The following is a 23190-nucleotide window of genomic DNA, read 5'->3' as shown; positions in this document are numbered from 1 at the left end:
ATAATGCTATTGAGTTAAAAGCGTTAATATTAACTGGACAATTTTATATGCTAGTTCTTTTCAAACCAGAATGCTTGATATTGGATAATATCAGGCTTAATCTTAATCTTAATCATCAATCACTCAAAAAGGCTTTGTGTATTTTTGTCAACTCCTTTTGGACATCCTCTTTTAAAACTGCAGATCCAGGTCTAAAATAGTTCACTTTATGATGGAAGAATATCTTTTAAATAATGTATGTAAATTACTTTAATTAAATTTGAATTTTTAAGACATATTTCAATTGATTTATTTAATCTACTTTTACTACCATGCTGTTTAAGAAACGTAGAAAAATGCTGAGAAAAATTCAGGAATTAAAAACATTGTTTATAACTCTGAATCACAAAGAACAATTCGAATGTCATGTACTCAGTTAACCATGCTTTTCAGTGTGATTCCATAAAGTCATTTTATGAGAGTCAACGTTTATTTTTCTTAAAAGAAAAAATTTATTCATTGTACTAAACAAGTATTCTCCTTGTGGAACATCATTCTAGTCAGTCAATAGGTAGAATTTGTCGGTTTATCCTTTTATTTTAATTGTTATGTAGTGTTGTTATACATTTTTCGACATTTTTGAATGCCAAATATATATTAAGTATGTAATTCATAGACAATTATTTATTTGAATTTGAGCAAAAATCATCGTTAAAATTATAACCACAATCCCTAACCATCAGCATCAACTAACCTTACACTAATCTATATAATAGAACACTTTTATCTGCTAATGAAATTATAAAAATGTTAATAAATAATAAGAAACTAAAGTCGTAGTTACATTTGGTGTAAAATCCATGTCGTATTGCATCAGATTTTGTGTGTTTTGGGTTGTGTAGTGAAACAGACAATAGTCACGCATTAAAAAGAGCCCAAATATGCTGACCTTACATGTGTCATACAACAAAATGTGGAGCTGCACAATCTCGCCGAGCCACAGACCGAAGAGAAGAGATACAACTGAGCTGCAGCTCAATCGCAAGTTAGTCAATGCTTAAAATGCGATCCACAAAACAAAGCAAACAGCAAACAAGTTCCACACGTGTGTGTGTTTTAACAGCGGCCTCGTTGATTGACTGAAAGCTGATTTTGCAAGTCTGTAAATCGGTTGAGCGTCTAGTTAATTGATAAGCACAAAGCAGAGCGACGCCATAGCAGAAAATGACTAAAACAAAAGCAGATTGAAAAACTTTGTGCTGAAAACTTTGGACAGGTTGTTCGGCAGTAGAATCTCAACTTCAGTTCGGCTGTGGATGTGGAATATTGCCAGTTTTAGAAAGCTCTGAATTTTTAAAGTTTATTTACTTCCAATAATTGCCCAGAAATGCCGTTGAACTCGTTTGGTTAGAACTTGTCATTAGAATTCATTGAATTATTCCACTATTTAGATTTTGATGTCGATTTTGATTGTGATACGAGTCTTGTGCAAAAATAGCCCCAAAAACATAGACCACAAGCAGCGCGCAAGCTGACGATAAGAGCAAAAGCAGAAGAATTAATAAAATATTACATATTTAGCATCATTTAGAGAACATAACACTGAGGCCTATCTAGACTCCATCCAGAGCTGATAACCCTCGAGAGTTCGATTTCATTTCAATGGATGTGGATGCTGTTCTCTGATCATCGCTTAACCGCTCGATAGGCTCGTTGTATTACTTTCTGTTCTCGACTCGTATTGTTTATTGTGTTGTTATTGTATTTATTATTTCTTTTTTTTATTATTCATTTTTGTTATTGTCTCAAAGATTAGCGCTTAGCTACTGTTGCTGCTTCGGTTGCTGCTGCTGCTGCTGCTGCTGCTGATGGCGGAGCGAAGTCTATTTAAACGCTCGACTAACTGAAAAATCAAATCAGTTTTAAATCGTGTGCTGTTCGGTGCGTTCGCATTGTTATTTTCGTTGTTTTCGAGCATCATCGTCAGTGAGTGCAAAATGTACCAACGTCAAGTCTCCTTCGATAAGGTTGGTGTGGACTACGCAGTAATAGCATTTATTTTCCATATATACTATGCTAAAACAACAATTTAAAACGCGTCACGTAAAAGCCAAAATTCATAACCTTGAAGTAAATAATATTATTGAACGAAAGTGGAACAATTAAATTCGAGATTTCAAATCATCACATGAATAAAAGAAACAAAAGAAATCACGTTACTAATCTATAATTTTTAATTTGATATTTATTATGAATAAACTCTTAGAGAATGTGCTCAATAACGATGAGCTGTATAATGAATTGGCATAATTAAAAAACACAAATAATTTCTAAATTTAAAAAAAAGAGGGGTGTGTATTTTGCGGTTCGTTCAAAGCTAATTCGAGCTTCAGAGTAATCTCAATTATAATGTCTTAAAAACAAATCTAAGTTCTGAATTATAATTGAAATGGGTTGTGATTTTTGCCGTCAAAAATTAGTTGATCTCTAACCTATAAAACTAAATTTCCTTTCCACTATGAATAAACTCTATAAAATATGCTTAATAATGATAAGCTGAATAATATAATGGCATAATATAATAACACAATCAATTTCAAAATATTTTTATGTTAAAAAAGCACCGTATTTTGTATTTTTATAACCTTAGAGAATACAAACAAGTAATAAAGCCGCAAGCAATAATTTTTTATTTGATACTTATTATAAATCGGCGCCTCAATAACAATGAATAAGAATATATAATATATACTATATTGGCATGATCTCAATAATATATTTTTTTAAAAATAAATTACAAATAATTTCTAAAATCGTATTAAAAGGCATGCATATATTCAATTTGAAATTCAAGTTCAAAGAAACCTTAAATATAACGGCTTAAAATAATACAAATTAAAGAAGTTTCGTTAGTTGCATTCGAAGATTTAAACGATATCTTTTTTTAACAATTTGCAAACAATTTCTAAAACTTCCAACCTCAATGAAACCTTTAAAATATCGAAGAAGAGTTTTCATTTATGTTACTTGTATTCAAAGCCAAATCGAACCTCAAAACAACCTTGTTAATAGGTTAACACAAGTTCAAGGCAATAAGAGGCAATGTTCTGGCCCTGCATTAGAACATTGTGGTTGGAGTGGGAAACCTTCGATATGCATTTGCAATGAGGCGAATCTTGGGCTGACGTTGACCTTTGTAACTGGATCTATCAATCGTCGAACTGTCAATGACGCTAATATCTGTTTACAACACAAGTTACATTTTATTATTTTATTATTTAGTCTCTCTTTGTGTATATAGTTATTGCTGATTGATTGACGGGTTGTTTAAGTCTCGTGAAAATACCCGATTACACATTCGCAGTTCGTAATGCTGATAGGCAGCAGATTATGCAAAGTGCTTTCCATTTAATTGATAAGAGATTCCGATTCCAATTCGAATTAAATTAATTGCTTAATTTGCTCATGATTAGCCAACGCGCATAGAGGAATCCGCCTACATTGCCGAGGGCGTTGATATTCAAGAGGCACGCAACACTTGTCTCCTCTTCTCGCCCAAGGACTCTTCGTTGTCCAGCGGCGCTTTGGCCAATGCCTTGGGCATCTTCAAGCAGCACGACATCAATCTCGTGCACATCGAATCGCGTTCTTCACTCCGTGTTCCCGGCTACGAATTCTTTGTGGAGTGCGATGGTAAAACTGGCGCCTTGGGAAAAGCTATTGCAGATCTTCGCGAGCAATGCGTTTACTTTAATATCATCTCACGCGATTACAAGGACAACGCAACTGCTGTGCCCTGGTTTCCACGTCGTATACGCGATCTCGATCGCTTCGCTAATCAGATTCTGAGCTATGGCGCTGAACTCGATTCGGATCATCCCGGTTTCACGGATCCCGAGTATCGCAAGCGTCGCAAGTACTTTGCAGACATCGCTTACAACTACAAGCACGGTGAGCCGCTGCCGCATGTCGACTACAGCAAGGAGGAGATCGAGACCTGGGGCATCATCTTTCGCAATCTGACCAAGCTCTACAAAACGCACGCTTGCCGCGAGTACAATCACGTCTTTCCGCTGCTCGTCGACAACTGCGGCTTCCGTGAGGATAACATTCCCCAGCTGGAGGATGTCTCCAACTTCTTAAGGGGTAAGTGAGGGATAACTCTTATTTATATAGAAACAAATTAGAAAGGTACAAAGGTAAAACAATGTTGTACTATTCTTAAAATATACCAAATACACAAAAAAATACTACAATATACCGAAGGCCATATTTGGGATGTCCATAAAAAAAAAATACTATAGAGGTCAAAGTATAAGAGATCGGTGGCCAAAGCAGCTAAGATTTGCCATATAAAAGTTTTTCTTTAATAACTTCTACAATTTGAATCCGATCAAAAACATTCTCAGGAATCATAATACTGACTATACAAACATTTTTAACAAACATTTCATAGTTAAAATCTTTAAAGAATCTTACAAAGCATTCCCTATTTTCATCTTGCAATGACTATCAGATCTTCTCACATACAAAGTTCAATATTTGAGCAAGAAAGTAAAACTTAAGTAGGAATAATTAATTAATTAAATAATAATTGATCTAGTAGTCATAATTTTTGAGCGAATAAAACTTAAAAATAATTATTACTTTATAATGTTTATAATAAACCTTTTCTAATTTTATTTTATATATATTATCCTTCAGATAATAGTGATTCTGATATTTTCATTAGGCAACTTTTCATGAATTATTCTGTAATTTTGTTGAGACAATTTATTCTTTGCTCAAACACTGACTGATTTCTAAATTATACGACAATTTTTCTTTTTTTATTATAAAAATACAATTTATAATTCAAATAACATAATACTTTCTTTAAAGAAAAAAGAAAGAAATAGTTCACTTCTCCTGTAGTTACTTTATTTTGTTGTTTAAAAATAAATTTAATATATTTCTTTATTACTTTTCGTACATTTAAATTTCATTAATAACACAAATAATGATTTTATTATAATACTTATTTATTAATTTTTTGTGTATTTCTTTACCAGATTGCACTGGTTTCACTTTGCGTCCCGTGGCGGGTTTGCTGAGCTCTCGCGATTTCCTCGCTGGCCTCGCCTTCCGCGTCTTCCACTCCACGCAGTACATCCGTCATCCCAGCAAGCCGATGTACACTCCAGAGCCGGATGTGTGCCACGAACTCTTGGGTCATGTGCCGCTCTTTGCTGATCCAGCTTTTGCTCAATTCAGTCAGGAAATCGGACTCGCTTCTCTGGGTGCTCCCGATGACTACATTGAGAAGCTGTCAACTGTAAGTTGTCCTAAAATATTTATTGGTAAATGTTGTTTAATTTATTTTTGATTTTAATAGATCTTCTGGTTCACTGTGGAGTATGGCATGTGCCGTCAGGAAGGCGAACTCAAAGCCTTTGGCGCTGGATTGTTGTCCTCTTATGGCGAACTGGAATATTGTTTGACCGACAAGCCACAGCTTAAGGACTTTGAGCCAGAGATCACGGGCATTACCAAATATCCCATCACGCAGTTCCAACCGCTTTACTATGTGGCCGACAGCTTTGAGAGTGCCAAGGAGAAGACTATGTAAGTTGCTTATAATTTATATCCAAGCTCAAAGTAACCTTAGTAATATCGTTTAATATAAATAAAAAAGCTAAAGTTGAGTCTACTCGACTGTAGAATACCCGGTACCTATTTTCAGTATGTATAAAATATAGCCTATGTCATATGTTGGTATTGTGTAGAATAATACTATAGTTTTCATTATATACCAAATGTAGCTTGCGGTATATGTTAGTATTTTTTATATATTCATTTGGTTTATATTACTACTTTCAACATGTACCAAATATAGCCAAATAATTCGGTATATTAAGCATTAATTAAGAATTTCTACCATTTTAAGTACATACCAAATGTTGGCTTCGGTATATGGTAGTATTTTTCAGAATATTAATTTGGTATATTTCAAAAATAATATTACCATTTTCAATATATACCAAATGTTGTCTTTGGTATATCTATTTTAGTATTTTTATAGTATATTTAAAGAATTGTACTATCATTTTCAATATATACCACACATAGCCTTTAGTATATGCTATTATTTGTGGTATATTAATGTGGTATATTTTAGAGATAATACTATAATTTTTAATAAAATCCAAAAGTAGCCATCGGTATTTGATATACATAATATTTTAGTATATTAATTGGGTTTGTTATATGATATGTAAATGATATTACTTTTTGTCTATTTTATGAACTTATATTAACCTTATACCAACTATAACAGTTGGTATATATTTTAGTATTTCTTCAATATATTCATTTGGAATGTTTTAAGAATAATACTAATATGTTCAATATACACAAAATAAAATCTTCGTCATAAGATAGTATTTTTTTGGTATATTAATATGGTATACTTTAAAGAATACTTTAACACTTTCTTTGCTTTCATTAATAATACGTAGCGGGTATCTCACTAACGAGCAGTCTCGAGTGTAGCTTTCTTACTTGTTTATATTAACTGAGAAAGTACATCTAATCCATAATTTTAAAATCCATAATAATATATTGATATGATCTGAATAATATCTTTCTTATCTTTTTCCCCCCCCAGCAAATTTGCCAATTCGATTCCACGTCCTTTTGGTGTGCGCTACAATGCTTACACACAGAGCATTGAGGTGTTGGACTCGAAGCCGCAGATTAACAATCTGATGAACAACATCAATTCGGAGTTTCAGATACTGCAGAATGCGATTGTCAAGCTACGCGTTTAAGTTTCCTTTTTCGATGATACTATATTATACATATTAAATAAATGCTATCAATTATTCGTTTTACATCATTTTTGTCATTTGTTTATTTGTAGTTATTTACAGAGAACTATAATTAGAGTTGTATATTGTATATTTTTGTATAGGTATGTACAGGAATGTTTAGAACTAAGCTTAGCAAATTACTTCTGGTTTAACAAGTGATCGTGATCGTGAGTTGAATAAGGTTAAGTTCTTAGCATTTGGCTCTTTCGAATAGAATGAAAAATTCCCTTTCTTTTTTTGTCAACTTATTCAATGTGGAATTTTGAATACTAATCATAGAGTGAGAAGTCAAAACTTCTCTTAAAAAATAATAAATGTGTTTTTTTTTTGTTTTGTTTGCAAAATGTTCACAGCAAATAATTCAGTTGCAATCTCAACCTGAGTGTTGACTTATCGACTACTTAAATATATACATATATATTAAATTATATACAATCAACAAATGATTTACAATAAAAGAAAACCCTTTACTGCAGTCAGTCTTTAAAATAATAATAAAGTAGAATCTATATATTTACAATTACAATTTAATTTACATTTAACATACAAATATTATTATGATATAGTTTTGTTTTTCGATTTGATATCAGAGATCCCTGTTGGTGCCAGCTTGCCAGACACTTACTGGATAAAATTGTAACTAATTGAAGCGATGGGCGATGTTCCTAATCAACACGACTACTTAAAAATTAAAAACTTACTTAGTATATTTTACATACTTTTTTGAGAACGCACAAAACTCGAAACAAATTTAAGGATTAACGATTTAATAGTTTAAGGTTTAAGGAGTACTCAGTCAGTTGAGATCTACAACTATAGATTTTCGGGTTATTCGATACAGAGAGCCATCAGCTGAGACTTTGCATTATCAATCATACGCAGCGTGGTACTTGACTACTTTTGACTATGATGCTACTACTTCTACTTACGCATGAGCTTAAGGAATTTGGATATCAAGGCGTATGCCACGCCCCAAGATTAACCATTTGCTATTGACTGCTGCTCGCCGTGTGTGGTGAATTGAACAAATTCTGCGATTGCTCCTGCGACATTTGATACGGCAATATCTCGAGTTCGTTGGGCAACTGGCTTTGGTTCTGATTGCTGAGCGATTGAAATGGATTCGAATTGAAAAAGTTGTTGCTTTGTTGCTGCTGTTGCAGTAACTGTTGCTGTTGCTGCTGCTGTTGTTGCTGTTGGTGCTGCTGCTGCTGTTGCTGTTGCTGCTGTTGTTGCTGCAACATTTGTTGCTGTTGTTGTTGCTGCTGTTGTTGTTGTTGATGCAGTTGACTTGAGCTGTGCAGCATTTTGTTGTCCTCGCTGTGCGTCTCGGAGCCATCGTCGCTGATGCCCATGTGAAAGTTGAGCGAAGGACTCGACTCGGTTGCCATTTGCATGTAGGAAAGCAATGAATCCTCATTCGTATTCTGCGGCACATTCGAGCTGCTGTTGTTGTTGTTATTATTATTGCTGGCATTGTTGTTGTTGCTGCTCTGGTTGTTGCTGTTATTGTTTTGCTGGCTGCTGCTGTTAAAGTTCTGATTGTTGCTGCCGTTGCCGTTGTTATTGTTGTTGTTGTTACTGCCGCTGAGCTGTTGGCCAAGTGATTGCAAAGGAGATAGATTGAGAAAGGCGTCAATGTCTTCCATGTCCTCGCGTGACAATATGTTGCTCGTTTGCTGCTGCTGCTGCTGCTGCTGTTGTGGTTGCAGCTGCAATTGTTGCTGTTGCTGATTCTGCTGCACCTGCAATTGCTGCTGACTTTGCTGCTGCTGCTGTTGCTGTTGCATGTTGTGATTGTGCTGCTGCTGATTGTGCAGATTCTGCTGCTGCTGCATCAACATTTGCTGATCCTGTTGATTCAACATCTGCTCCGAATTCAAAGCAAATCCATACTGATTAAACTGCGGCTCGACAGCATTGCTGCCACTAAAATTGAAATTGCGTTGCACACTCGCACCAGCAGCCGCTGCTGCAGCCATATTGCTGGCAGCAAAGCCCATGGGCATCATGGGTTGCAGGTAAGTGTAGCGCGCGAGCAACAGTTGCTCGGAGACGATGCGCAATTCATCCTGCTGCTGCATGATCAACTTTTGCAGTTCGTCGTGTTTTCGCTGCAATTGATCCTGAAGTTGACTCTGTGTTGGCGTCATCACCACAGCAGCCGCAGCAGCAGCGGCAGCAGCACCCGACAGCAACTCCTGCTGTGTAGTTGCTGGCACCGGCATCGTTGACATGGGCACCGGCACGGGCAACGGCGACAACACGGGCGCAACGGGAAATTGCGCCATCACCGGTTGCATCGAGATGGCTGTGAGGTATTGCGGTGGCTCAAGGAAACTTGGAGCAACCAACTGCGGACTCGTTAGCGGGTAATTTGATTGCGGAAACTGACACGCATTGTTGGTGACAATCTGCGTGGGTGCAAGCGGCAACATGGGCACCAACTTTGGTTGTCCTGGCTGCAGATGATGATGTGCGAGTTGATGTTGCTGCTGCTGTTGTTGCTGTTGCTGCTGTTGTTGCTGCTGCTGCTGTTGTTGGTGCTGCTGTTGCTGTTGCTGCTGCTGTTGCATTTGATGCTGCTGACTGTGCTCGCGTCCATGATGATGCGATCGCTGTCGCTGACTCACCGAACTCACGTGCGTCATCAGCGATTGTCGACTGGTCACCGAATCCGCAGACATCGACGTCGAATCGGATTCATTCCCCCGATTGTTGTAGAAGTAACATTTGCGCTTGGCTTTCGGTGAAATGCCCGTCGAACTAATGTTGCCATAACTCGAGGCGGGTCGCGAAGTCTTCAGCGGATTGATGAGGCACGAACTCGAGGCAGGCGCCGCTGCCGTTGACCACATGGGAGAAGAGTCGATGGGAGGTGAACTAGCAGCAGCAGCAACAGTTGCTGTGGCGCCTTCGTTGCTCAGATTGGCCAGCGAATTCCCTAAGAGCGGACTATCCAAAGTCTGATTGGTCAACTCAAAGTCACGCAACGTTGTTGTAGCCGAGGCGCATTTGCTGCTATTCGAATTCGAAGTGTGTCCTTTAATCGAATGCGTCTTCTCGCGTTCCTTCTCCTTGTGATGTTGCTTGATCACCTCCGCATAGCTGACAACCTTATGCGTACACACAACATAATCGGGCTTTGAATTATACTGATGATAGCTCACATAGTAATCCGTTTGCAGCCAGATCCATTGCTGACCTTTGGTTAGAAATCGATAGTAACAAGACTTTCCTTCCCCCGTCTGACGCACTGTAAAAAGAAAATAAAGAGTTTAAGGAAAAGTTTGTTGGGTTTAAACTGCGGCTTACATACATTCCTCGTGGCAGGCGACAATGCTGTCAAGGTCATCGAAGTGATAGTAATCATAACCCGAAGTCCCAAGCACCTCAAAGGGCATATAACCGATAATCGGAGGAGCTCGATGATCGAGAAAGAGAAACTTCCATTCCATGCTGTGCTTCGAGGTGAACTCATTGCTCGTTGGATCGATGATGCTCATCTCGCGTATCAACTGCGGCGTCTGTATTCGTCCCGTGCCCACAAACACCAGCTTCTTGTCCACCTCGACGCTGGGATTGTTCTGAAAGATGCGCGGAAGAGTTTGACTCGAGCTGCTCTGACTATCCGAACTCGATCCGGCGTTCGTATTCGCATCGTTGCGAAAGTAGCCCACAAACTTGACCAACTCATACGCATTGGCATCGACTTTCTCAATCCCTCCTCGCTTCAGATGGGTGTAGAATGTGATTTGATTGCTGGCATTGATGTCCGTTTGACGGGGTTCAATCACCGGCGTGGGATTGAGAAAGATGTTGAGCAGCGCCTCGTGATCCATTTCATAAGCCAGATCGTAAATGCTCATGTTGTAGAGTTCATGCTGTAAAGAAAAGTAAATAAATGTTTTCATACTACAAAGTTGATAAGTAGCGCCACCTACCGGCAAGTAGCCCAGCTGCGAGGTAATACTTTCGGATGCATAGAATATGGAGCCCAAGCTGCTGAACACAATCATAAAACCATCCAATGACTCCAGCATTAAATGCGTAAACTCATCATTCGTCAGATATGTTGGCTTCCAGTCTTGTTGTATCTCAAACACCTTTGAACGATCCGTTGCCTCTGCAAAAGTGTATTTCAACTTTAATATGGGAAAACTTTAAAGAAATATAACTTCTCTTTACCATTGTGATTCTTCAAGAATGCTATGGTTGACTTGAGGACCGTCGACTTGTCCATCTTGCGATTGGATGTGGAGATCAACGCACTCAGATCATTGACCAGCGAATTGAATTGATCCCGTCGCTTTTTTTTCGCTCAAGTTGCGTGATTTTCTGCAAAGAAGACTGCGAATTACCAAAAAAACGCTGATAAAACTTTGGCAAAGTAAAAAAAGTATTCATTATATGTAAAAAATTGTTAAATTAGCTCAATACAAATGAATGAATGAAGGACTTTTTAACCACCCCAAAACAGCTGCTCACCTACACAGAGAGAAAAAGTCTAGATTAAAAAAAATCGTGATTTAAGATTTTTTCTTTCTTAAAAAGAAAACAATCTTGAAATAGATTTTTAGGTTAAGACAATCTTAAACCAAGATTTGTATGCGAAGTTTGCATTGTAAGATTAAAAAACATCCAATGATTAAAATCATTTATTGATTAAAATCTTGATTCAGGAATGTTTTATTCTCAATTGAAAAGTATATTGCAAAACTTTTCGAGGTTTATTTTTCTTGTTTCTTAAAATGTTGGAATTCCCTTCATTCAAAATTATAATCTATATTTCTGTTGTTGTTTCTGTTAGCTCAATAAGTGGAGATGATCCTTGATTCAAATCCTAATCTTGTAGTTGATATATAAAAAAGGGGTAAGTTTATTATTGTTGATTTCAGCACGTTTTTTTCTTTCTGTGTATCGATGACCCACGTGTGTGCTGCGATTGATGCTTTTGTCTGGCGTTTATTAGACAAATCCGCCCATATGCTACCCCAGCAACCCCTTCTCCTTATCCTTCCTTCCCTTTCCCTTTCCACACACTTTACACTGATACACTGATACACTGATATGTGTATTTAACTGTGTGTGTGTGTGTGTGGGGAGGAAGGGAGGCAAACAGATTTCTCTTCTCTTGTTGTCGCTTTGCATTTGTTGCGCTAGGACAAACATTTTTGGGCCTGGAGTTATGCATTTGACAACTGTATGTCAAGAAAATGAATCGACTCGCCGACAGGGCAAAACAATATGTGAGGGAAATGGAGAGGGAGAAGGAGCATCACAGGTAAGTTACAAACAAAGAATTTAAAATTTATTTAGCTGTCGGTCGACAGTGATTTTGAAATCTTCATAAACATTTTATTTAGATAACAAGTAAAAAGGTATATCTGTTAAATGTAATGTATGCATATGTGTAGTATAACTTCATACTACTGCATTTTAAATATACTACAATATATACAAAATCACCAACCAACGCTGCAGCCGGACTTTACCATATAAAATTGTTTTAATAATTTCTAAATTATATAGACTCTACTTATTACTCTATAATGAGTTTGCACAGTTAGATAATTTAACTTTCAAACAAAAATATTATAAGATTTTGTAAAATTATTGGAAAGCTTTAAAATTGTGGAAGATATTTTTTATTTTAACAACTAGAATATAGAAATGCAGTATCACTTTTTTAAAATCCAACAAACTAACTAGCATTGAATTTAAACTTATATAATTATAGTTAATTGCAAGAGTAGAAGCTCAGCTTAGTATCAATATCTGAATTCATTTGTAGTATTGAATCATTATTTCTTCTATGAATCATTAAGCTAATATGTCTAATATATAAAGACATTACAGAAATAAACTGGAATTTGGAACTAACATATATTTAAATTTGTAAAGCAATAATAAAAACTAAGTTTCGCATTAAGAAATTAATGAATTTGTGTGATTTAATCATTATTAATAGAGATCCATATTCACGTCTGTAGTCAAAACTTTCTTCTATTTATGCTGGTAACATTTAAACAATAGTCAAATATTCAACTATTTCTTACTCCCTTTATGTTCTGAAAATCCTGATTCCCCAGCTACTTTTTGTTTCTTTAAATCCTTTTAATTGTAACGTGATATAGTTATTCTCATCTGATTTCTCCATGAATACTCGCTCCATTATAATAAGAAACTTTTAAATATATTAATTTTGATTAATAAAGTGTTAGCCAATTAAAAACTTAATATTACTAAAATTTCAAGGCATAAAAATGTTAGAATATAAGATTAGATTTTATTTTTTTATTTTTTTCGATTCTCAGCCAATCTAAAAAATATAGTAATTAAGTTTCCTTTCTCTTTTTGATCCTTTCCCAATAAAAAATAGTAACTTATCCAGATATAAATATATTTGCCGTCTTTCGAGTCTTATCTATGCAATAATTATTATTAAAATATATTATGAATAATAAATTATACACATATAAAAGTATTGTCTTTGATTGCTTTAATACTCAACTATGCAGCAAATATTGTTAAATTTTGAGTTTATTTATTTAAAATAGATTCCAAGAATTCTAAATTTTCATCCTCTTTTTCTTTTTGAAGTCTTGGCTAAGTAGCAACTGTTACAAAAATTTTCTTTTGTGTTTCTATCCGCAAACATTTAAAAATATTAGCCTTGTTTATTAAATTCTTAAATATACAGTAAATAATATTAAAATTCCCTACACCTAAAATAAAATCAACTAAATTAAGTTCAATACTAAACTAAGCAGCATATATTATTAAAATTTTGCTTGTTTCTATTCACAAACATTTATAAATATTTTCTTTGTTAATTCAATTCTTAAGTATTATTAAAATTGTTTAAAAATCAAATTAAATCAAATAAATTAAGTTCAACACTAAACTAAGCAACAAATTTTATTGAAATTGATTAGGAATGATAATAATAAATTATACTCATATAAAAAAATTAGCTCTGATTGTTTTAATACTCAACTATGCAGCAAATATTGTTAAAATTTGCTTTTATCTCCTTAAAAAAGATTTCAAGAATTCTAAATGTTCACTCTTTTTTTTGTAGAAGGCTTCGCTAAGCAGCAAATATGATTAAAATTTTCCTTTTTTCTATTCACAAAAATTTATAAATATTAGCTTTGTTTATTCAATTCTTAACCAGGCAGAAAGTATTATTAAAATTCCCTATAAATGATATTAATAAATTGCACTCATATTAAAGAATTAGCTTTGATGGGTTTCACAATCAACTAAGCAACAAATAATATTAAAATTTCTTTTCTACTTTTTTTTGTTCGTGTTGAGTTGTTTTCCAAGCGATTGTGTTACTAATTTGATATTTTTATTGCAACCCGATCGCCGAATGCCAAAATATTATGCAATAGCGAAAGAGGGCAAAAAATAACATAACGAGAATGGGAATGAGAATGAGAATGAGAACGAGAGTGGAGAATAATAATGATTATTAAGTGGTTGGACGAGTACTCAACGTGTGTGTGTTGAGAGAAGATTTTCGTGTGTCGCTTGTTTGGTTTTTTGTTGGTTGGTCAGTGGCCAAAAATCAAATCACACTCGAATTACAACTAATTAAAGAACTGAATTGGATTTCATGCGACTTTTTTTTGATTGCTTTGCTTTGCTCCTCTGCCTGTTGATTGTTATGCTGCAGCTGAAGCTCAAGCTCAAGCTCGGTGTCTGTTACTTCTGTTTTCTTTTCTTTTTCTTTTTTCTTTTCTGCTTTACCGAAGCGTGCAGCAAAATATGCGAACTCCAGCAGTTAACTCAGCTGCTTCTTCTTTCGAATTTCTTCGCGAATTTTTCCTAAAATTGTTTTACGTCTCGGTTTATGGAATTGTCATTGGCCACAACAAAAAATGTATCGACATCTCTTCTACCACATTTCTAATCATAACTGTCAAATGCATGTCTTTCTTTAATGTGTGTGTGTGTTTGAGTGTGTGTGTGTGTATTTGTGTGTGTGTGTAGTTGCTTTAAGTCAGCTCACCTTTTCGTATCATCCTTGTCATCGCTCTCGTCGTCCATCTTCGTATTTATTAGATAATCCACTTCCACGTCCACTTCCAAGTTGATTTTCCTTTTCGAAAGATTTCCACGACAAATTTGTGTAGTTTTATTTTGTATTTAGTTTATTACTTTCCTTAGTTTCTTAGTAGATTGATTAATTACATAATTTGTAATTGCATTTGAAGCGTTTGTTGCACTTTTAGGTCACATTCACACAACAGCTTATGGAAATATGCTGCAACATGTGCCACATTTTGTATTTCTTTTGTTTATCTTAAACACTGGCTGCATTAGAAAAAAATAAAATTGAACTATTTTTGAAATTTCAATATATTTTTATATCACTTTTTGTGGAATTTTTTTGCAGATTTATTCGCGTTTCATTTTCGTGCGCTTCGCGTACCGTCAGCAACAAGTGCAGTTGAGTTTCTGCGTCGCCTTGTCGCCCAAAACCATTTGCCAAACGACACGCAACACAAATACACGCATATAGAAAGATACTTTGTGGCATCCTTTGCTTCGCTTCTGCTGTTGCAGTTATGTAATCGTTGCCATTGAGCTGCGCCTGCGCATGTGCCACACAGTTATTTTTTTTGTTGGGGGCGAGCACCCAGTGGCGAATGTGCTGGCAGCGAGCGCCAATCGTTGCAAGTCATAGTCAGAGTCAGAGTCGAGCTGCTGCACTTTTGCAACCCCTAAAAAGTATGCTACGTTATTTGGCCGATGTTACTAAATGCGACAGCGAATGCCATAACAACCTCAGGCTCAGTCTCTCAACAGCGTGTTGCTGACTCTACTGAGGGTGGGAGAAGGTGTGAGTGGGAGAGTATGTGTGAGGGTGTGAGAGTGAGAGTGTATCTGTGTATGTGTGTAACTACGTTTGTGTTGAGCAGCTGCTAACCAATTGCCTGGCTGCGTTTGTCTGCCTATTTATAGCATTAACAAACACACGCAGACAACCGACAAACCCGCACACACACACATACACACCTTTCACACACTCTCACACATTCTCACACACATTCACACACACTCTCCCACACAAATACACACCTTTCACACACTCTCCACTCATCAACTCACTCATATTGCATAATGCCAGCGTGCCACACTTTTATGAGCAGTTACAGTCACAGTTTCAGTTACAGTTTCAGTTTTGTTTGTCGAGTGTTTTTCCTTTAATAACTCTGCAAGGCAAAAACCATACGCATGCAATTTCCATATTGACAACAATCGCTTGCTTAATTGCCAAATGCAGGGCTTCTCTCCTCGTCCTTCTCTCAACGTCTTTTCCAGGCAACAAACTTTCGCCAAAAGAAAAGCCTGCCAAATGCGCGCCACAAACTTGTCGCTAAAACAATCAACACACTCTCGCAAAGGTGTAAAATGTGCTCGTTGAACTTTAATTAAAGCCCAGAAGTCACAAGATTTAAATACACAGAGAGAAACAAATCTATATTAAAACAATCTTCATTTAACATTTTTTTCAATCTTAAAAATGAACAATCTTAAAATGAGATTCTTACGTTGAAATACTCTCAAATCAAGATTTTTATGTGAAATTTGCATTTTAAGATTTAAACATCTTATTTTAAGACTAAAATCTTGAATCAATAATGTTTAATTCTAGATTGAAAGTAAGATTGCACATCATGATATAAAAACTTTTCGATTTAAAAAAAAATAAGAAAATAAAGGAAAAACATATTGATTAACGATTTTATCGATCTTAATAAAAACAATTTTGAAATATGATTTAGAGGTTGAATTAATCTTAAATCAAGATTCTTATTCTAAATTTGGATTTAATTCTTCAAGAATGTTTTATTCTAGATTGAAAAAAAGATTTCAAATCTTGATTTTCGATCTAAAAAAAGAAAAAATATTGATTTAAAATTTTTTCGAACTCCAAAAGAACACCTTTGAAATAAGATTTTTATTTGAAATTTTCATTTTAAGATAAAAATCAATTTATTGCTATCCTATTCTAGATTGAAAAGTAGAATGCAAATCTTAATTTAAGAACTTTTCGATCTTAAAAAAACAAAGATATTTCTTCTTAATTCTTAAAATATTTGATTTCGCTTCCTTTAAAATTAGAACCTAGTATTTGGTGATATCGCAGACCATTGTTTTTAAAAAAAAGTTGGACAACATACATTAATGTGTATAAAAATATACGTAATTTCTTATTATTTTAAACAATCTACATTGTTTGATTTAAAATGATGTCTTTCTAACTCAACTTTAAGATTTTTTCATTCTTAAAACAAGATTATAATGCATATTTTTGGTCTTGATTTAAGAATAAACCTTCTTGGTTCAATTTTGACAATTTTGATTGCAGATTATATTCTTGATTTTATTCTTGATATAAGCACGTTTATTTCTTTCAGTGTATGCAGCTTAAATATGGCATTCGCAAAGCAGCTTACACATTGCACGCATTGCAAAGCTGTTTAATTAATCCGTTTAACATTTCATACAAAACGGTCAAGTGAAGCATTTAACGAATCATAATTTCCCACATGTATTCAAAGGAGAATGGGTTAAAAAGCTAGACAACATTTTAAATACACATCAAAGCCAAAAATGCCGACTACATCCTGCATCCTGCATCCTGTTGTCCTTTCCACCTACACAGATATGTATTTTAAACTCGTGCCAAGTGTTTGCTGGTTAACCGTAAGTATCTGTTGCTTTTGCTGTTCTACACTTGACATTCTCGTTGTTGTAGTTAGAGTTAGCTTTAGGTTTGCGGTTGAGAAAAGTAGCTGCTGATAATTGCGACTGGTTAAATAGCTCGTGTTGTAATTATTGTGGTTTTGTTTGCTGCAAATTGCCAATTGCCAATTGTCAGACTATTGAACTTTGTGCGACGCGGGAGACTTAAGATCAGATATCAGGTCTATCTGGAAAATTTAACGACATCTCACTTAATTAAGATGCAATAAAACAAGTGAACACGCTGTAAAAACTAGACTAAGTTATTCCCCAAGGTGTTGATTAAATTTCAAATTAATTCAATCTGGTCTTACTTAGTAGGCTAAATTATCCACATATTTCATCATTAGATATCAATATTTTTCTAAGGAATTTAATCAATTTTATCACTACTTTGTTGCTAAAGATATCGACATGTCTTTTTAAGAATTTACTTTCATATTTTATGAAGAAAAGAATTATTAAAATTTTAAAAATATGTTAATATTGAAATAAACTTTTTTATATTTCAATGCATACATATATTTTCTTCTTTCTTCTTTTTCTTTCTACTTCTTCTTATTAATAATGAATATACACTTCTAAATTACTTAGTTATATTTAAAATTCCAATGACATTTGTGTTAAATTATTTAGTCTCATTGATTTCATATATATAAATATAGTTTTATATACTATACTCTTAAAGTTCTACTTAAAATTTTGGGAGCCCGATCTTTTTGATCTTAGTGAAAAGGAATTTAATTTTATATTTACCGAAGAAAATTGTAAATAAAATTTTGAAAAATATGAATATAAAACAAATACTTGTTAAAAACGGAAATTTTAGATTTTTGAAATATTTTCTTTTTACATTTACTCCACAAAATAGTTTTAATTAAAATACTAACGATATTTGTTATAAATTATTCACATTCATTGATTTTATGAATACAATTATTTATTATTTATATATACTCTAATTTCAATATCGTTTTAATCTTGTTGTTGAATCTTTTTGAAAAAGGATTTTTAAAATATCTATCTTTCATGTGAAAAAATATTTTAATGCTCTGTTCTACTTTTACAGTGGTTTTCTCCGATCTTTTTTGTTAATAAATGGGAAGAGTTCTTCCAATATATGATATTTATGCATATATAATATAGTTTTAACCTAGCAATTTAAAGTTAAAACTTTCAAAATTATACTTAAAATTCGGGGTGTCTAAGCTTTTATATGATTTTTGAAAATATATAGATTTTTTCCGTAAAATTCTTATATATCAGAGTCATCGTTTTTTCCGATCTTTTTGCTTATGAATCAGAAGAGTTCTTTCAAACTTCACATAGACTAAAATATCAAGCCAAGCAAAATATATTATGATTATTATGCGACCAGTTTATGAGTAAGTTTAGAATAATATTGCATCATAATTTTTATGGCGTAAATTATTATCATATTATAAAAAGAAGAAAGAAAATAATATTTCATAAATTTCTCTAATAATTGAAACCTATTGGAGTTAAAATATTCGGAATTATTTTCTTATGCCATAAATATCATCTTCATCACTCTTATCATTTCTTATAGACGTTAATAGTTTAGTTCTGAATAGATCTACATAAAAAGCTTATTTTCTTTTATGTTTTATCATTCTCGGAAGCCTTCAAAATCTTTATCATTCGCTCCCATTAAATAACTAGTGTGTACAATAAATTATGCCAAATGCGGCCGCATGTAAACAAACAATAGTTGCAAATATGTTTCGCCTTCTATAAAGCTCTTCACTCCTCCCACAACTCTCCATTCGGTGCAGTGCAATGCAGAGACAACATTTTGTCAATGCTCGATTGGCATTGATAATAAATAGTTGAGTGCAATGCGGAAGCAAAAGCTCGAAAAGCCGGTTGCCAACTGCAGCAGGCAGAGAGACGAGACAAGGCGACAGCAGCAGGTTTGCTTCACGAAGATCGTTGACTGACCTACTCATGACAACCAAGAGAGAGAGCCAAAGCTCTCTCTAATGCTTTGCTCTCTCAGCTGCCCTCGCTCTAACTATTGCCCTCGCAGTCGCACTGGCGCTCTCTAGTGTTTGCACTCTGTCCATCGCTCGCTTTGCCGTGTACAACAACTAACGTCATTTGATTGCATTTCTAAAGCTTCGCTCAATGCGCAAATTATCGCATAGCTAGAGCTGTGTTGGTGTGAGTGTGTGTTGGTGTGTGTGTGTTGGTGTCAGTGTTTGATTTCTTTGTCAGTGAACTTGAGCTTTTGCTTGCTACGCTAATTGCATTGCGATTACAGCATAGCGCAGTTGTCTCTGTGTGTGAGTGTGACTCGAGTGCAATGTGTTGTTGTATTTGATAATACCAAACACACTCGCACTCACACACACGCTCATATGTACTCAACCCCTGTCTCTATCTCTCCCTCTTACTGTTTTTTTTTTTTCGTTTGCATTTGCGTTCCGTTCCGCATTTGACAAAGCTTTACGCGATGCCTGTAATATTTTTTGTTGCACTCGCACTCGCAGTGCATCGCTATTGACTCACTTGGCACTGTACCCACGCTACCTTTCTCTCTCCCACTCTCGTCCCATCCATCTAATGGTGAGTCTTTGTGTTTGTGTTTGTGCTTGTTGTTGTTTTAAACTTGACTTAATTAAATTTTTCACTATTATTCTGTTTAGTCTATTTTGTTGTGTGTGTGTGTGTGTGTATGTGGGTTTTCGTCTTATTTTTATCTTTTGCCGATTGTCTGCTACTCATTGATTTATTTTCCCTTTTTGCACGCTCTTCCCCAAACACACACACAATTCTTCAATTCTCCATTCTCCGCGCTCACTTGTGTATTTATTATTTACCGCTAGTTAGGCCTAATGTGCACTTTTGTCTACTTATTATCTACTATATAGTATGCATTAACTTGTTCTACAGTTTTGGCTTTAATTGCTGACCCCACTTAAAACTAATATCCTCTACCTCTGAGCTCAACTTAAAACTATTCTCATAAGTGTTTTGGCTGTTCCCATAAATAGTCGATCGGCAGCACTTCAAGTTTAGTGTGCTCATCTGATCATTAGATTAACTTTCAATGGGTCGAGTCGAGTACAAAGCGGATGTGCAGCTGCAACTGCAACTGCAACTGCAGCTTTGCTCATTAATTTCCTTAATTACTTTTGCCATTTACTAATTTTAGTTTCGATGCTCTGTTCACGCTCTAGAGTCGTTGCTCAAGTAATTAACCATTACAATAATTGATTGTTAAGACAATCCATTGGGTAAATATGTTAGTTCTTATCGTGATACAATGATCCCCATATTCCCTTTTTTTTGTGTTTTTTGATAGGCGTGAAACCAAATCAGCTGTTGGCAATTGCATTCGCTTATCTCAGTTTATTACTTTTCCCTTTTTCCAGACACAAAGGGAATTTGTATGTCTGGTTAATAACTATTGAAAGAGCTTTTTTTTGTTTTTATTGCATTTTATTGTGTCACGTTCTATAATTAATTGAAAAGGTATTGAGATGCCTCTCTTTTTTTTAACATATTTGTTTATAGTTTACGAGTTGTCAATTGAAACAGTTTCGCGCTCGCTGGCTGGCGCATGATCACAAACACACACACACACACTACACAGCAGACAACACACACTTACACACACACACACTGCACACCTCACTGCACCACACACTCAGCATTCAGCATTTAGAGCCAACAAGCTTGACACACTAATGTAGAATGCACACGCGCACTCACACAAAGACACACACGGGCAGCACACAGACACAGGCAAGACACTCACACACAGACAGAGAAGCAATCGAGTCGACTGACGCTCAAACGCTGACGATGACGTTTCAAAAAGACGCTGCTCAGACACAAACCAAAACCCCAAAAAAAAAATATACCCAAACACCCCAAAAGCAAAGATTTGAACCTTGAGCCGAATTTTAAGCGCAGGATTTTCCCTTTAAGGGAAATTATCAAAGCAACAGGAAATATATATGAAAGAAACTAATAAACTTTAATATATATGAAAAAAACTATTAAAAGAACAAAAAATATATAAATTTAAATACATATAACTGCAGAAATGGACAACTGCTTAGAACATTTGCAAAAAATTAAGAAATACAACTAAAAAGAAGGCAATAATCGTAAGTTTTGTCAGTTCCTATTTTTTTGTGTTGTTTTTTTTTGCTGCGACACCTTTTGAGCTCAAGTTTAGTGCCCTCTCCTTTTCACACTGCATACGTAGATAATTTTTGGTTGAATGCACTTTTGATTAGTTTTCACTTCGCTCACTTTTCCACACGTTCTCATCTAATACACGCTTTAAATCATATTTTTCATTATCATTTTTTCGTTCATTTTTTGGTTTATTGAACTAATTGAATTTGTGTGGCTCTCAGGTTACCACATTTTAAACATTAAACACTTTTTTTGCTTAGCACTTGAATTCTTTTCAACAAAATTACATAATATTTGCAATTTATTGTTAACTCTGGCACTTTTTCCATATTTGTTTACTTCGATTTTTTTTCGCATACGCGTGCGCACATTTGTATTAGTTGTTGTTGTAATTTATAACAATAAGTAATTATTATTTGTGCAGCTCTTAAAAAACACACACAGAACACAAAAAAGAAATAAACTTTCAATTTACTTTTCACAAATGCATTTTGTTGATTTCTTTTTAACTTTTTCTTTTGCTGAGTATCAGCAAATATTTTTTTTTTTGGGGCAGGAAGACAAGCGTTTAATTGATGATCGAATTACAGCTTTAAATCCGTTACGAGTTGAGACGAGAGCGAAGACAACACAGAAAACTCGATGTTTGATTTACGTCTCGAGGGGGAAAACTGGGGAAAACTGAGAAAACTTGGGAACGCGCTCGTTGTCGCTGCGCGTGTCAAAATAAAACTGAAAGAAAAGGCCCCAAAAAAGCGGCAGCAGCAAAATGTTCTAAGCTGCCGACGCTGCCGTTCGCTGTGGATAAACGTCGAGCCAGCAAGCAAGCGAACGAGGAACAAACGAGCGAGCGAGCGAAATGCAACGAAATGCAAGTGAAATACAACGAAATGCGAGTGCAACGAAATATATATTTCTTTCGTTTTTTTTTTATTCTCATCACTCACACTCAGACACGATTATTTTACTGTTTTGCTTTGGCATTCGCTTCGCTTAGCCGGTAGCTCTACACGGGGCGTATACGCGATATATGCGAGCGTTCTCAACGTTACCTGACATTTGCCAGACTCGCCAGCCAACGACCGGCTATTATTTAATATGGAAGCCAAGAGACACACACAAAAGCCAATTCACTCAATTTCGCTGACACGATCGAGTTGAGCAGCGACGCCAGCAGCGACGTCGACAGCGCTGCTGCGCTTGAGTCGCTTTGCACATGACGTTTTCAACTTTATCTCCCCGCTTTAGTTTTTTTTTTTCAACTGTTTCTGTCGCTTATCAGCAATTAGATTTCTCCAGGGTCTTGTTTGATTGTGTTGACAATTTCTGGCATGCAATTGCAGCTTTTTTTCCTTTTATTTTTTTGTCGATCACTTTTTGCACCCTTCAAGACGATCTCCACGGCGCATGCTCAACATAG

General features: G+C 35.1%; 2 protein-coding genes across 2 annotated transcripts; one reads left to right on the top strand and one right to left on the bottom strand.

Moving 5' to 3' along the window:
* Positions 1-1885: 1885 nt before the first annotated feature.
* Positions 1886-6851, top strand: LOC133841436 (protein henna). Its single transcript, XM_062273914.1, has 5 exons — positions 1886-2006; positions 3453-4125; positions 5031-5293; positions 5354-5583; positions 6626-6851. The coding sequence occupies exons 1-5, from the start codon at positions 1977-1979 to the stop codon at positions 6786-6788; spliced, it is 1359 nt and encodes a 452-aa protein (XP_062129898.1). The 5' UTR covers positions 1886-1976; the 3' UTR covers positions 6789-6851.
* LOC133841434 (circadian locomoter output cycles protein kaput) lies at positions 6849-22327 on the bottom strand. The gene is given in 7 exon segments (XM_062273894.1): positions 6849-10086; positions 10150-10714; positions 10775-10956; positions 11019-11145; positions 11147-11168; positions 14854-15158; positions 22246-22327. Coding segments are annotated over 6 exon segments (3201 nt in total). The 5' UTR covers positions 14892-15158; positions 22246-22327; the 3' UTR covers positions 6849-7819.
* Positions 22328-23190: the final 863 nt, after the last annotated feature.

The sequence above is a fragment of the Drosophila sulfurigaster genome, chromosome 3 (genome assembly GCF_023558435.1).
Source record: "Drosophila sulfurigaster albostrigata strain 15112-1811.04 chromosome 3, ASM2355843v2, whole genome shotgun sequence".
NCBI classification, from domain to species: domain Eukaryota; kingdom Metazoa; phylum Arthropoda; class Insecta; order Diptera; family Drosophilidae; genus Drosophila; species Drosophila sulfurigaster.
The sequence above is the reverse complement of the archived record's forward strand: the minus strand, read 5'-3'. Positions and strand labels throughout refer to the sequence as shown.